This window comes from Coturnix japonica, chromosome 7 (genome assembly GCF_054131305.1).
Source record: "Coturnix japonica strain WE chromosome 7, WE-NBRP24, whole genome shotgun sequence".
Taxonomy (NCBI): domain Eukaryota; kingdom Metazoa; phylum Chordata; class Aves; order Galliformes; family Phasianidae; genus Coturnix; species Coturnix japonica.
The window spans coordinates 6,878,848-6,895,640 of NC_140669.1; the positions used below are offsets into that span (position 1 = coordinate 6,878,848).

At 32.7% G+C, this 16,793-nt stretch overlaps 1 protein-coding gene across 7 annotated transcripts in view; it reads left to right on the forward strand.

The window, feature by feature from the left end:
• Positions 1 to 16,793, forward strand: part of LOC107317008 (sodium channel protein type 2 subunit alpha-like) — a 68,002-nt gene that overhangs the window by 46,492 nt on the left and 4,717 nt on the right. For 5 of the 7 annotated variants that reach the window (XM_085552227.1, XM_085552231.1, XM_085552228.1 and 2 more), the window contains 8 exons: positions 3,293 to 3,413; positions 3,985 to 4,139; positions 4,401 to 4,574; positions 8,439 to 8,561; positions 10,407 to 10,688; positions 13,614 to 13,667; positions 14,725 to 14,862; positions 16,424 to 16,528. In XM_085552227.1, the coding sequence (XP_085408353.1) occupies positions 3,293 to 3,413; positions 3,985 to 4,139; positions 4,401 to 4,574; positions 8,439 to 8,561; positions 10,407 to 10,688; positions 13,614 to 13,667; positions 14,725 to 14,862; positions 16,424 to 16,528 (1,152 nt within the window). Of the gene's footprint in view, positions 1 to 3,292; positions 3,414 to 3,984; positions 4,140 to 4,400; positions 4,587 to 8,438; positions 8,562 to 10,406; positions 10,689 to 13,613; positions 13,668 to 14,724; positions 14,863 to 16,423; positions 16,529 to 16,793 lie in introns of those variants that run through there. The other 2 variants (XM_085552233.1, XM_085552234.1) reach the window with 2 other exon arrangements.

Below are 16,793 nucleotides of genomic sequence, written 5' to 3' on the forward strand. Positions count from 1 at the left end.
CACTTGAATCATGAAGCAGTTTGTAAAGCTTAAAGTTTTTTGTTGCCTACTCTTGCTCTTAGAACAAAATCACATGAGAGCAAGACTGGGTCTCAAGTGAATGCATTTTCTCGTAAATGGGCACATTAACATGCTGTTGGTCAAAGCTTGTTTTAATGATCTAAGCTGTTGAAAATAGATGCACTGCTCTGAAAAGATGTTATGGAGGCTGATTATATGTATGTTTAGCCAAGTGTTTGGGTTGGTGATGGAGCGTTTTTCTGTTATATCTTAAACAATAAGAATTATGATACTGTTTTCTGAAAAATACAATCCCACTGATGTAGTCTTTTTTTTTTGGGATTTTATTTCTGTGTGTGATTTCCACAGCATTGCTCAGGCTTCTGCACTAGAAAAGCATGTTGTTTTGCTGACCTAGGACTTGAGAATGCTGCATCATAAGCAATTGCTTTCAGATGTATCCTTGTCAAGAAAAATGGGGTATTGTATTACTGAAGACATAAATAAGTATTTCTAGGGCATGGCATATTCTAGAGGCTGATAAGCACATGTATGAGGTGAAAGGAATGTCTCCTGAGTTTCCTTAGTTTTGTTAGTTTTATTGCTAGAAAAAGCAGTAGAATATTAGTCTCTTTATTTAAAATTTAATGGTTCTTACCTAATGTTGGGACTTGGAGCAAAGAAGGGCAGTTTTAGTAACTTCATGGTTTGTGTTTTTTTTTCATTCATTCAGTGTTGAGATTATTTGAAAAATAATGAAGATAATGCTTTATTTGAAGTATAATTAAGAAAATCATAGTTTTTTGTTTTACTGTATATAAAATGCAATTCAGTCACTTGTTTTTTAGCAGCTGTGCTGACAGGACTATCTGAAACAGATTGCATGGGACGAAGCCATTAAAGAATTGACTACCTTTTAATTGGCACTCATACAGATTAATTATCTATGCTCACTATGAACTTTTCTGTTGCTACCGTTAAGTCAGTCATTGCTTTAATGATGATGGATCAAGCCATAAATGAATTTTACTTTTTCTAACTTAAATATGGCAGATTGTTGTTCTCACAATACTTAGGTTTTATTTAATGAAGAAACTGCCTATAATTTCTGTGATAATTTTCATAATCTTTATTTCTTTTATTACCATGATATATAAGAGAATTGACAAAGATCTTGTTTCCTTTCTTTTTATTAAAAAGAGCCTTAGATGTGGATAATTAGTTGCTGTGTTAATGATTCTTAATATAGTGTACAGTAAAGTGCATCTTGGTCTGTAAATGTAATACAGAAAGCAAAGTTTAAAATATTTCCACTATACAAAGCACAGAACATTTTGGTTCCCTTACTGCATGACCAGCAGTAAAATCATTCAGTTACAGGCAATACAGCAATAAATGTTATGTACATAATTTTTGGAAATCATATTAGGAAGTGCAGTATGAAAGGGGAAACATGACACTTATATGTTTACTAAGCATAAGCTAACCACTGGAAATACTGAAATTTCAGGGTATTCATCCAAATCTTTTCACATTTGTCAACGTGATTTTCCAGGTATGACAGATCATGGTATTTGGAAAGGGAAAGAGTGGTTTTCAAACTAATACCAGTGTGCTTGTCAGAAACCTTTCCATTATGCAACAAGTCCTTTACTTTTGGTCACAGTGCAGTTACAGCTATGTAAGCTGAGGTCTGATTGACTCCATATTGACAATGTATGCATGTGAGAGCAAAAGGGCTTCTTGAAACAGCCCTGAAATTACATATTACCCAGCATAAATTATTTTAAAACATAAATCACCTCACGTGAGTTGAATATGAGAGAGGAATTACTCACCAAATTATAGAAGGAGATGTGTGCCATTTGCTTCAAAAAAACTCTCAGCTCCCATTGCCTTTTACTGAAGGTTTGAACTAATGAACTAAATAGTTGTAATTTGCAGCAGTGTCTCTGAAAGAAAGAATACATAATATTGCCTATTAAAAAAGTTTTCTTTTTTTATTTGAAGCAAAATTATTCAAATCATCTGAACAAGTAAATTTTTATACGCATTCTAAAAATGTCACTATCTTGAAAGCTAAATGAGGGAAATGCTTGGTGTTGAGAATTCTCTCACAAATCATATAGAAAACTCTAACAGAGGTCAAACTTCACAGTCAGACCTGCTTAGCTGAAAACTGTAAAAATGTTAGTGATCAAATGCCTTTCTGTTACATCACCTCAAACAACTTCAGTGTTAGAAATGCATTCAGGATGCTCCTCTAAATTCCTATGAATTACTGCTACACAGAACAAACCAGAAGTATTTCAGTGCCATGCTTTTCTTTTTAATGTTGCTTTCTGTTTAGAAACCTTATTTCACAATAAAGAAAATGTATTTTGGATGAAGAAATTTAATACATAAACAATACAAATGAAAACAAGTTGTAAGTTCTGTGCTCAGTTTTTGCATCTGTAGTAGGTTTGTCCATTCTAACTATGCTTTCTTGAAAGAAGAAAATTATGGGCAGTCTTGCATGACTGATAAGCAGTTTTTCCTGATTCAAATTTTACTTGATAGGAAGATTTATGTAACGTGAGCTGCTTTGTTGGAGTTTTTGCATATATGAGTGCTTCTACCATAGTGAGGACCATAGTATTTGACAACATACAAATAGTAGAATGACAGAAATATTCAGGATGGAAGGGACCTCGGGAGGTCTCTCAGTATTCACAGGAGATTAGAAATCAAAGAAGAGATTTCAGAGAAGGTAATTTGTGCTTTCTGGGGAAAACAAAACAAAACAAACAAACAAACAAAAACAACAGAAATTTAATATTAAATTTAAAACTCTTTCATCTGGATATGGTTTAGGTTTGTGAGAACACCATCTGCAGTGGACATGAAGATAAAAGTGGAGATTAATTCCTTTAGTTCATTCTGTTAGGTCATTTTCCTGGGAAATCTGAGGCACTTCTGCAATGTAAACTAGTATATTATAAAAAGAAAATAGCTTGAGTGTGGTATATGTAAGATCTCCAGTTGTAACTCCACTGAGCCTCAAATTCAGAAGTAATATACGTGGATCAGGTCAGTAGCTAAATCATATTTAATTATTTCTTATGAGAAGGTAAACTGAGAAATAGAACTATACTGTGTACACCTCATTACTGTGTTTTTATTATGCATATTTATCAGTGTAAACATAGTGGTTTTCAAAAGTGAGACACTGGCAAGATTTGATTCAGTCTAATTTTTACAGAATACGTATCTAATGAGAAAAAATTCTTCTGTGGAACTTTACTTGCAGAAACTAAATGCATCCAGTTCATCTGAAGGCAGCACAGTTGATATTGCCCCTCCTGGAGAGGGAGAGCAAGCAGAAATTGAACCTGAAGAAGCTCTTGAACCAGAAGCCTGTTTTACAGAAGGTTGTAGAATAACTGTTAACTTAAGAGATGTGTTGGAGATGTATTAGTGTAAAACACTATTATTAGACATATCTACGCTGTGGACTCTTTAAAATCTGTTGGAACTTCATGACCCCTAGAATCAAAAGAAAACACTCAAAGCTTAGAATGCTGGAAATCAGATGCCAGAACAAGGTTTCCCTGAGCTTTGAGTAACTTTGCTTGACAACTGCCTACATCTTGTAATTAAGAAACTTAATTAACTTTTCCATTCTTAAAATGCATTTTCATTATATGACTGAGACCTTAAAATTCAGAACATCATTTCTGTGAGACTCCATCAACAAAAAGAATGATTAAATATCGATGGTGAAAAATATGAATGTACAGTTTACTCATAATTATATCTAGTATTGTCTGATTTCAATCCAAATTACTAATTATCTAAATTCACATAGAAGATCACAATATTTATTTTATTTTTAAAAATATTATAAAGTTAATTACTGCTACTAACTAATTTTGATACCACAGTAATTATTTACATTAGAATAATTTGCTTTTAATTCTTAATATTTCTTAATTTAAACAGGTTGCGTGAAGAAATTTCCATGTTGCCAAGTAAGTATAGAGGATGGCAAAGGAAAAATCTGGTGGAATCTTAGAAAAACCTGCTACAGCATAGTTGAGCACAACTGGTTTGAGACGTTCATTGTCTTCATGATTCTCCTCAGCAGTGGAGCACTAGTAAGTTAAAAATGAAAATAAAAAATAAATGCAGATGCTGAAATATTTTGATAGTTACTCACCAGTAACAGAAAAATTCAAATTGCATCAAAAAGGCCTGTTTTGATTGGAGCTGTGCACTACTTGTTTTCTACGATTTCATGATTTATTTACTGAAAATTGGCTCAGTCTTGAAAACGTGAAGCTGCAGCTGCTTATTTTAATCATTTATATTCTCTCGAACATTAGTGACACCTGATTTTTTTATTTTTTTATGCACAGGCTTTTGAAGATATATATATTGAACAGCGTAAAACTATCAAGACCATGTTGGAATATGCTGACAAAGTTTTTACATACATTTTCATTTTGGAAATGCTTTTAAAATGGGTTGCGTATGGTTTCCAAATATATTTTACTAATGCCTGGTGCTGGCTGGACTTTCTGATTGTTGATGTAAGTATGTAAGTCTCCAACTTTGCACCTCACTACAGTAGTATTTATCTTGTAAAGCTTGGTACTAATAAGCAATCTTTTTACTAGAAAGCAAAAAAAATTCCCATTTTATCTGATGCCTTGTTTAAAGAAGGTATATACCTAGAAGAAGAAGAATTACTAGCCATCAGTTTGCTTATTCTTAATTGGATGTATCAAGCTTAAGTTTTTATTAAAAAATAAACAACTAAAAACTAATTTTGAACCTTTAATGATACGTTTTTAGTGGCATTTTTGTTACACTAACTTATTCCTTAGCAAAAAAGACACTACTTTGCACAGGTCTCTTCAACAAGTATTGTGGATTTCCAACTGAAATGATACATTTGGTCTAGATTTCACTTGAATTCTCAGGATTTCATTCCCCAGATCTATTCTGTTATCACTTTTAGAAAAATAAAAAACAGTGGTTAATTGCTAATAAATAATTAAATATAAGAAAAAAATGTTTTAATTGGTTGACAATCTGCAGTAGTTAAATCAGCTGTGACTTGGCAGGGTTTGTGATAGAAGAGAAAGAGGATTTCTTGGCTGCCTTCCCAGCTCTGATATACTTCTGTGCAAAGGCCTCGCTTATATTGTCAGAAGGGATCAAAGCTGGTTTTACTCCCAGAATATTTTGGTCCCTTGCCTTCACACATTATCTGACCCAGTTCACTGGCTATACATATCCTCAGTGTTTTAACTCAGAGATGGCATCTTAGGGCAAACGTCCATTTCTGGACATGTATGTAGTTTACACTCAAATGTAGTTTCTGCCCAAGCTACCATATTTTTTGAGAAATGTGAATAAAATCAGGATCCATAAATAGTTATTATTTGTGGATGTATAGTGAAAACATGTCAGATTTTTGACAACCAGAGGCAAGAAAAAAAACAAACACAACCCAACCCTACCTAAACTGGCCCATCACTCAGAATAGATGGGTTTTTTTTGTTTTTTGTTTTTTGTTTTTTTTACCAGCCCACATTAATTTGGTCATACTGTTGAGCTCTTTCCTGAAAATAGACAGTAGTATTGAGCAGTGTAAATAGTTTTCCTAAGAGGATCTTAAAGACGTAGATAGATGCTTCTTTCCAGGATTACATTAAGAATGGAATTTATTTTAAATAAACTTCAACTCATGTTTTGCTTATCCTTCTTGTAACATAAACCTAAACTGATTATTCTTAAGCCATACTCCATGGTTTCTTAGTAATAGTTTAGCCTCAGAGATGCTGTTATCTGAACAAGCTCTCAGTTATAAACACCATCATCGTAACTAAAGCAGCTTATTTTGCCAACTTTTTCAATTAATTTTTAATTTTATAAACAAAAACACAGTCAAATGCCATCAGAACCTTCTACTTTTGAATACTTCATTCAGTGTACCTTGATTCTTTTAGTCACATCTTTGTTCAGAAGCCTTCTGTCATGCGATTATTATGTCCAGGTTCTAATGCACAGCTGAAATGACTTCTGTTTGTCAAATACAATGCTAGGAGATAGGATATCTGGGAAGATGACGGGGCATTTGAGAATATCCAATGTGTTTGCTTCTTATTAAAATTGTGTCATTTTCTGCTAAACTGTGTTATTGCAGGTGGATATTTCATGCTATGTGTACTTTAGAAGGTAGTCCTATTATTTGTTCTTTCTAAATTATTGTGTTCATAAATTTTATTTGATGTGGAAATAAGTATGGAAAATGGAAGTAAGTAACATTGAAAATAAATCATGTATTTGCCAACTACTGCAGGGCAGTAATGTATCTATCTGAAAGTAGAACAAAATCTGTAATGCTCATATATCTCACCACTGAAATGGCTCACGCGTGTTAGAATTGCAATTTTTGAACAATTGAGGGGAGAAAAAAAGCAACCCAACTGGGATTTCTGTGTAGTACATTAAAAGTTGATAATATTGGTGTTTTATATATATCTTCAGCTCAGAAATATGGCTGAAAATAATTCACTTATTTGTTGTAACAGATGAAGTAATTTAATTAAAGTGTACTCTCAAACTTTTAATTAGCTTTTGAAAGTAAGTAATTCAGCAGCAATGTTATGATCAAGGTCACATTGTACCAATATACTAAATTCTGTAAAGACAACTGCTGCCCTGAAGGCCTCATAAGGTGAAAAAAGATGTAAATACTAATCTTGGGAATCTAGATACAAAGAGAGATTTCAGTTATTTTCCTAGACAGTATTGTATGTCTTATGCATATCCAAACCAATTATACAGTTCAAAGAGAATTTCATATGATATATGTATGAAAGCAAAGGCTTTTATTCAGAAAGTAAGGGAACAAAATCTTCTTGCTTCTATGAATGTAATGTTATATTAGTATAGGATCATAACAGAAAAGCATAAGAAAGGCTATATTAAATCCAGTGCCCTACCTCAGAGAATGTCAGAAATGTCTTCTTGGGAAACTATTAATTTAGTATCTATCTTCTAAAAAATGTGGAAAATCATCAACTAATCAACTGAAAGGTTTATTTATTTATTTATTTATTTATTTTCCAAATCTATTCCTAGTTAAATACAATAGTTAAACACATGAACAACAGGAAAGATACTTCAAGCCCTGTTGGAAGTGAGGAGAGTAATAGACCACTGAGGGCCTAGAATAAAATGACATAGATTAGCTACTTTAGCAAGTAATTCATCTGGACTAAAATGTCATGACACATAATCCAGTTGAAAACTACTAACTAAAATACTGTTTTCCATTAGATTAATGTGCACAGCAACTGAATAATGAAATAGTTGCTTTTCCATCTGCTCTCCTGTTTTCCACTGAGACATGATCAAACTCTAGTGTCTGTAATTCATTTAATTTTTTTTTTATTGGATAAGTAACACAGAAAACCACCTTTCGATATGGTGGGCAAAATCTTACTGTTTCTGTATCTTACCTATTTCTGTACACCCATTTATTTGAAGAACTTGAGGCTGAAGTACAAGAAAGAGCATTTGAGGTGTCTTCTTAAGGTCTGAAATATGCCTATGTTCATTTATATGTTTTCTGTACTTTTGGTGGTTAAACTGAAATAAAATATGGGTAAAGTATGATTTTTCCTCCCTCATGTCTCTAAAACTGCCAAAAGTGAGATAATGTACTATTTTTTTTCATAATACTGTTTAAAATCTGCTCTATTTGAGAAACACAAATTAATTGCTCCTTGGCATGGATTGACTTGTATAGAAAATTCACTGAATCAGGAATCAGGAAGTCACTATGGCTGGAGATCATCAAACAGTTACTTTTATAATGCTAGCATCTGTTAGCATCTATCAGACAGACTGCATGTTTCCCATACTTAGAAGAGTTTTTGAGAGAGTCGACTGGCAAAGGAGAATGTAACACCTCAGTCAGTACATATCTCATGAAGACCCTGGCTACTGGTTCTATTATATGCTTCTGATTTACAAATCATTACAAATCATTATTAAGCATATTCTTAGTATTTAATAAACTATCTCGATATATGCAGAAATTTAAAGTTCTTGGAAGGTTGATTGTTAATTAAAGTTAATGATAGTATGGTTCTTTTATCTTCAGGTATTTCTGAGGACTTCCTCTTTCACCAGGACTCTGCTTTCATCTCACTATTAAGCCCTATTAAATTATAACAGATATTTTGTAGCATATAATCCTTTTCCAAACATGCCTCCATATAACGTACCAGGAATATGAAAATCATGGGATTCGTCCTCTAATGTTACTATGCTAGAGCTTTTTTCCATTGATCTTTCTATTGATCTTTCTGTATATTCAATTAGTATTATTTTTAAATAAACTGAGGAATGACTTTTAATTTTATTTCTTTTTATAGGTCTCATTGGTTAGTTTAATAGCCAATGCTTTGGGCTATTCTGAACTTGGTGCCATTAAATCGCTTCGGACATTAAGAGCTTTAAGACCTTTAAGAGCCTTGTCACGATTTGAAGGAATGAGGGTGAGAAAAAAATGAATGAGCCCAAATTAATCTACGAATACAAAAGCTCATGTAGAATTATGATACTCATGCCTCCTACAAAGAACACCAGAAGGATAATTCTTGGAAAAGTGTGGGAAAATAACTTTCATTGTGTCCTTAAGTACAAGATATGCATACAGTTAACTTTTGCATACGGGATCTTAATCTCTTTATATTTGCCTGCTCACTGCTGCACAGTTGTGTTATCTCAGCCCCATGGCTGTTAAAATTTCCATTTATTTGTGGGTCTCTATGGAAGAGGAAAAGAACAGAGATAGCTTTATTTTTCTTTTGTTTAGTCAGGGACTTTTCTCAAGAATTCCTTGAGTTAATTTCTGAGTCAGATGAAACAGGATTAGCCAGGGGAAAAAAAGGATGAAGAAACTAACAAAAGTGAGAAAAAGACAGCTAAAGCCTCCCTGTAGCTCTCTACCAGTCCATGGAAAAGATCCCCAAACACATGCTGTATTACTAAGGGAGGGTTCTCTGAACATATACCTGATATATGGTTAGGGCTGGAAATAGAGAAGGGGGGAGCTGAGAAAACGTTTTCTCAACAAGTGCCCTATACTTCTTACAAATACATCTCCTACCATCATACTCCTCTTACTGTACAGCTAAATCCTTCCTGCTGAGGAAATTATTATTTTCAAATTCTGTCATCTGACAAAAAAGACTATTGCTGTCTCCTGTAAACACAGACTGTGCTACTTCCTGGAAAAATAGATACATAAAAAGTTTACAATACAGTATTATTAAGAAATCTCTGCTTAGTCTTTCTCCTAAAAATGTTGGATGCTGTAATATGGTTTTAGTTTATTCATAAGTCTTAAGTCTGAAAATAGTGTGGTTTCTGTCTGGATAGATGGGTAGAGGCTGATGATTTCCTAAACGCGGCCTCACAAGCCAGCATAGTGCACTGTGTCCTGTGACACATCACCATTCTGTTTTGCACAATTTGCGTTACAGACAGTTTGTAAACTCCTATCTAATAAACGGGATCTCAGACATTTTCAGTCAAGTTATAGATTTAAAAAATACTATTATTTTGAAAACCATTCATAGTTCTTCACTATACATAAAACTACTGTAGTCTTATACGTAAATATGGTTTAGTAAAAAGAAATTACTTGTATATCATTTCTGTTCAGTCACAATAAGTAATTAAATTACGTTTTTGTCAAGGGATTTAATCTGATTTGTTACTGTCACTTAAGCACATATACTAGCACAGTTGTATTAAATGCTCCAATTCAAAAAATGTGGATGTGTGGATGAGCAACTACAGCGAGACAGACAATTTAAAACTAAGATTTATAACAGATGCTGTTGTGAAATTAAAGGTGCTTAATTATGTTGCATTATAAGCAGATGCTAAAATACATTGGTTCCAATTTATGGGTAAATGTTCTGTGAATAAAATACTTTGTAATGCTTTCAAATGCACACATCTTTCACATCATCATTCTTTATCTTATTCTGTTTTCTTTCTTATTTATACATTTTGATTTGTATTGTTGGAATTTAACATTTCTCTCTTTCTTTTTCTCTAGAGCACACAAATTCTAAGAATCCATCTTGCTACTAACAGGTTTTCTTTTGTTTTCACTTTTTTTTCATTGTCTTTGTTTCCATATCATTTTTATTTTTTGCTTTAGATAATCTCACTGGTGATTTTTATTGAACCTTAAATAATGCTTTCCCCTTAACTTTTACATGGTTGCATTTTAACTATCCATTCCATATTAAAGCAGTTTTAACATCTTAAAAGTATTTTAATTTTTTTGTTCATAAACTGACTATGTTGTATGATTTCTCTAATAGGTGGTTGTAAATGCCCTTGTAGGAGCAATTCCATCTATCATGAATGTATTGCTGGTTTGTCTTATATTCTGGCTTATCTTCAGCATCATGGGCGTTAATCTGTTTGCTGGAAAATTCTATCACTGTGTCAACACCACAACAGGCGAGATGTTTGATGTCAGTGATGTCAACAATTATACTCAGTGTGAAGAACTCATAAAAAACAATCAAAGTGCCCGCTGGAAAAATGTGAAAGTAAACTTTGATAATGTAGGAGCTGGGTATCTTGCTTTGCTTCAAGTAGTAAGTAAATTCATATTTTTCTTTCTTTTTGCTCCTCTTAAAGAAGTCTAAGATAAATGGGCAACATAAGTCTGCTCAGCAGTGAAATAATTTCTTTATAGCAAAGATGTATGGCTTAAACAAAAGAAACTTGGAAAAGCCTCTATTGCACTTATAATTTTTGAATGAATAGTAGCAGAGTAATTTTTCAGACGAGACAATATAGACTCATCATGTCTTTTTAAGTGGAAAGATGTAAAAGAATTTGTACAAGTGCTGCACAATATAAACTTCAGAAATTGATTTAATTTCTTGTCCCAGTAGAAAAGGTTCAGAGGTCCCTCTAATTATTAAAAAGGTCTCTCTGCTCCTTTACAAACTTAGTTATCTTCTAAGACAGGAAGGCAGAGAGCAGTTTAAAAGGCAAACATCCTAGCTGAGTGTATGATCTGATGTGAGCAACTACTACCAATGCCTCCCATATAATTTGTTCCTGGATATCACTACAAATCCACGGCAACATCTTTCACATTTAAAATCCATTGATCTCAGCACATTTTGGCACTGGGAAATTATTTTTCCTGTTAACAGACAGGTCACTATTTTTCTTCGTGTCTATGCTCATCTAAGGAACCACTTTGTCATTAGATATAACAGTAAGAATATAATAACCCAGAAGATCTCCAGTGCAAGTTTAAAAGCAGACTGATTTTTCAGACCTTGAAGTGGGTTAGGGAAAGGAATCATAAGTAATACAATATCTGAGGTTGGGGCACCCAACATTTCATGTACCATGCAAAGAATTCTTCCTGTAGTACAATGCTTGTACAAGTGTCTGAGTATGGATAGTTACTGATGAATAGATCCTGGCTATTAAGATCATTTCATAACACTTTCCCTTGATTCTCACAAACAGCATTTGCTCCTGAAATACATATATTTCATTAAGAAGTACATGAAACTACGAAGACATTAAATTGTGGTTAAATAGGAAAGTGTATATTACTTTTATTACAAAAATTATATTCATGATTCATAAACTTCTTATTCTGTTAATGCTTTTTATGAAGCCATTATAATAAACAAAATATATATTTTGTAATATATAGTGTACTAGTAGATGCTTTTGTACAATATGGCATATTTATTCTATAAATTATCATTACTAATACAAAGTCTGCAAATTATATTTCCCCTTCGAGTCCTTTTCCTACACTCTCTGGCACAGAGATGTTTTTGTACTAGGTACTGAGTGTTCCTTTTATTTATGCCGGAGGCTCCTTATTCTGATAGCTGATATCTGACCCAAAACACAAGCAAGCAAGGAAGCAAGCAATTATTTTTAAATGATTGAGCTGTGGTGAATCACTTGTCTGCAATTTGACATACAGCTTTAGTGTATGAAGAGCTGTCAGAATTATCATGAGATTTTTACTGATCTGGCATCCCAAGTTTTCTAAGGAAGATGCACTTATCTCTTCTATCTCAGTATCCCTGGATGACTTTGACTCCCAGTTTAACTACCTTGCTTGAAGAATTTTGTTTGTGAAGATAGTGTGACTCTTCAGTTATGAGTTGTAGTACTGAATGATAACACAAAACCTATAACTTCAGATGTCATTGCCACTCTTGTACTAGGGATTGAAGTGGACCATTATCACCAATATTAGTTTTATTTATTTATTTATTTATTTATTTATTTATTTATATGCATATATTTTTTTTTAAAAGGTGGTTTTTTTTTTTTTCTGTTGAGATTAAGGGATCTTTTGTCATGTATCATGTCACTTCTTCAGCTGAATGTCTCCACTTAGAATTCCCTCTAACCCCCTCCTGTAGTTCCAGCTGTTATCAAACTCTGCTACTTTTCTAATGATGATATGCAAAGTACACCAAAAGGTTGTCATTTGTCAGCTGAGGCAGAAAGATCTATGATGCTTGCTCTAAGCATACCTTCCTAGTAAACATGTGCTACATTGCAAAATTCATCAGGACATGAACATTCCCAGAGTGCAAATCTTCTGCTGTGGAAACTGGCAGTTGTACTGAAGCATGAGAGCTCAGTTTTAGCAGACACAGATGCAAATTCACTCCTTGGAATTGGTCCTCACCAGACACTCCTTAGAAGATATGCTCTTTACCTGCTCATTTGAGACTTTTTAGCACTTTTCCTTTATTATGAATACTGGAAATCTTGCCTGACATGCAGGCACTCACACTTTCAGCTAGCATGTCCTACCATTTCTTCAGTGTTCTTCGGCAAGCAGACATTCAATCTCCATGAAAATTACCTCCTTCAGGCAATTAGGACAAATCTTTTTTACTTATTATTCTACCTAAATATAGTTTCTATTTGAAATCAGTCCAAGTTTTTATAAATTGAACCACAGCTCTTTCACAGTTCCTCAGGTCTCATTCACCTCAAGAACCAACATATATTTTAATTATGGAGTCTATTCCTTTTACTTACATGGGATTAAAACATTTCTAAAAATAGCATGGAATTGCGGACATGGGCAAAACATTCAGATGCATGTTAATATGTGCCCACAAGCTGTGTTGCAGACTCCATCAGTTCATACTGTAAGCTTACTAAAGTGGCTGTCACCACAAATGACTGTAAATAGTGCCTAAATATCTACAGTATTGATGTCCAAGTCTACCACTGGTCATCTGCAAGGTAAACACCTGCATCTCCACAAATACTGTGCCCATGCTGAGATGTTCATAGCCCAGTGTTAATATCTTTGAAATACCTAAAAATAATTTATCAAAAAATCATTAGTACTCTGAAGAATCTTTTAATATTCCTGTTTGCTTAATATGGTTTATATTATTTTTGTGTGTGTGTGATTTCATTAAAAGCAAGTGTCCAAGTTCTGAAACCTAGTTATATTTCACACTGAATTTTAGAGAGTAGATAAAACAACTGTATTTTACTTCTAGGCTACTTTCAAGGGATGGATGGATATTATGTATGCTGCAGTTGATTCAAGAGATGTAAGTCTGAGAATTTCAAAAATCTATTGCTTATATTTTGATATATTTAATTTAGTACAGAGTTAAAAATTACACTTACAGTAGCATTATTAACAACATGAATGTAAATTTTTTTTGCAGATATCTTAAAGGCTTGAAAAGAACTTTCATATAACTTCATGAATCTTAGAATTAGTAGTAGAAAAAATTAATTCTTCCTAGCCAAATAATGTGAATAAAATTCATTTAACTCGATCTTCTTTGGAAAAGGTGACGTAAATGAAAAAAAAAAATGGATAAGATGGTATTTGAATGACTTCCTTTAATTACCATGATTATAGAATGTAACACTACATAACAATTCTTTTAGATTAAATTTATGTACCTGTCATTAAAATATAAAGCCATGTATTTCATTGTTAATTTAGGCTGAACACTTTTGTTATCCAGCTACTAAGTGCAATTAGGTTTTAAGGCTGAAGACCTTCTGTTATGTTTTCTAGGAGTTAAAATTTTATTTTTGGCTAGAAAACTTCAACTGTGTTTACTTAGTACAAGAAAGTGCAACACAGTTACCTGAGCTAGTTCTACACAGCATAGGTTATGGTCACACTAGTCATCAAATAGTGATATTCATCTGTCAGAATATATAGAATATATATCCTATTTAACTTCAGCTTCTCTATGCTTAGTTTGGTGTGCAGCTGAGATGCAGGCACTGTCAGAGATGTGAAACCTGGAAGAACTGAGACCATAGCAAAATCCTCCTTAGAAATTTGGTGCAATTTAATAAAATTCACACAAAAGACAGTCACTGGAAGCTTATAGAAAGCGTGACCTATGTTAGGAGTTTTGTTTGTACATACATACATAAAGACATACCTGCGTGCATTTACATTTAAGTTCCATAGGAATAATCATTCTGTCAGCTTCCAATTCTCCCAATACTGATGGGAAAGGATACGTAGGGTCCTTTTAATAATTGAATGTTGAAATAACATATACCTATTTATAATTTACATACACTATTTTTAAATTTACTATTCTTCTGATTAATAAAATTTATAATATTTTTTAGGTAGAAGATCAACCTAAGTATGAGGACAACCTGTACATGTATCTTTATTTTGTCATCTTTATCATATTTGGGTCATTCTTTACACTGAACCTTTTCATTGGTGTCATCATAGACAACTTCAATCAACAAAAAAAGAAGATAAGTATTTAAAATGTTTCTATATTGCTATAAAACATTAATTATAAATAATTAACAATTCATTGTTACGAGAAAAAATAAAGTTGTTTTGATCCTTTGGATAAAAAAAAAAAAATTAACATAATCTCTGTGGTGTGATTTTGACATTTGTATTTTAGCATTTTGAAGCAGAAATCGTTAGTCTGTTGATGGTAATTTACAAATTGTGTAAGAGCTAAAATGAAGATTTAAGGAGTGAATTTGTGCTATTCTTTATTTGCCATAGGAGAATTTCCTTTCTAATTAAATAATTAATTTTATAAACTGTTGACACTGAAGCTACAATATGACAATGTGTTGATAGAATAAACACTAGATCTACAAACAGATTAAACAGTGGGTTAAAAATTGAATAGATCTCACAAATAGGCTTAAAGATATAAGTAAAAATATGTGTGAAAGAATTCTGTTATTCTAACATCTGAGCTCTGGAAAATGAGATGAGCTTCTTCATAAAGAAATTTATTTATAGTACTAGATATAATGAAGTATGTGTATAGAAGGAAGGAAGTTTTTTCCAGGTAAATTTCTTACATATTCTTACTAATATAAAATTACAATTGCATTTAATATATTTTGAAGTCTCATGATTCTTTGCCTTCAATTTCTGAACTATCACATGAGGATAACTGTAAGCCTTTGTGTGCTGTGAAAAAGCAGCTTAATCAGATTTGGTTTTATTTGACTGCTAAACAAAAAGCAACAGTACAAAATTGAATCTATGGTAAAACTCAGTTATGAATGACAGAATTTTTTGTTTCTTAGGAGTTGGATTTGATGATCTGTATGCATCCCCTCCAAATCAGCATATTCGATGATTCTGAAAGAATCTGAAAGAATCATCTGGGGCTACATTTACCAATAAGAATGGGCTCTTAGCTTTGATATCAACTTTAGCAAACAGTGACTTTCATACTGTTTCCATCTGACTTAGTTCAGATTTATTAATAAGTGCAATTTACTTTAGGCTGAAATTCAGTTACTTGCACATCTGTCAGCATTTGCATTTTCAAACACAGTCTAATTTGAATTAGCCAATTTCTAGCAGTTTTATGTTATTAATTATAATATGGCATGACTTGGGTTACTTTTCTGAAGTTCCCATCAACAGGGTTTTTGTCCTCAGTTCAGACTCAAATAGTCTTTTCCTTCACACGTTAAACCTCAAACTTTCCCCACTAGCCTAAAAGTCAGTCTAGAATTTAGGACATGTCAGGCACCACACAGGCTCCTGTGCACTAAAATCCTAATTAGCAAGTTCTTTAACAGTATTGCTATAATAAGAACCATTTTTGCCGTGTCAGCAAAAGTGAACATAAGGACACTGAAAAAAGACAACTGTCAGCCTCATAAGGCACTAGAAAGGGGTTTTGTGTGTGCATGTGCTCCCAGTATGAAAAATAAATAATAAAAAAATTCACTTCTGTTAGAACAAATATAAATGTAATATTAAATGGCAGACAGGTATACTGTAGTTAAATGCTGAACATGTTAGTAATTAGTTGTGATATTATTTCTTCACTTTGGAGGTCAGGATATATTTATGACAGAAGAACAGAAGAAATATTATAATGCAATGAAAAAACTGGGATCCAAAAAACCACAGAAACCTATACCCAGGCCAGTGGTAAGAACTATTTGACTTTAATAGCACTAATATTAAATATTCATCTGGGAATATGATTTTAACCAAACAAGAGAAAGTTATATGTCTGGAAGTAAAAGATTTCTTTTGTTTTTCTTATAAGGTAAAATTTCTCTTTTTTTTAATTGAGTGAGAAGATCTTTCATATTTATTTTAAAAACAGACTCTGATACATGAAGTGTGGGATATAATAAGGTTAACATGATAAGTTTCACAATTCCCTGCCTAAACCCTAGAAAAGTACTAT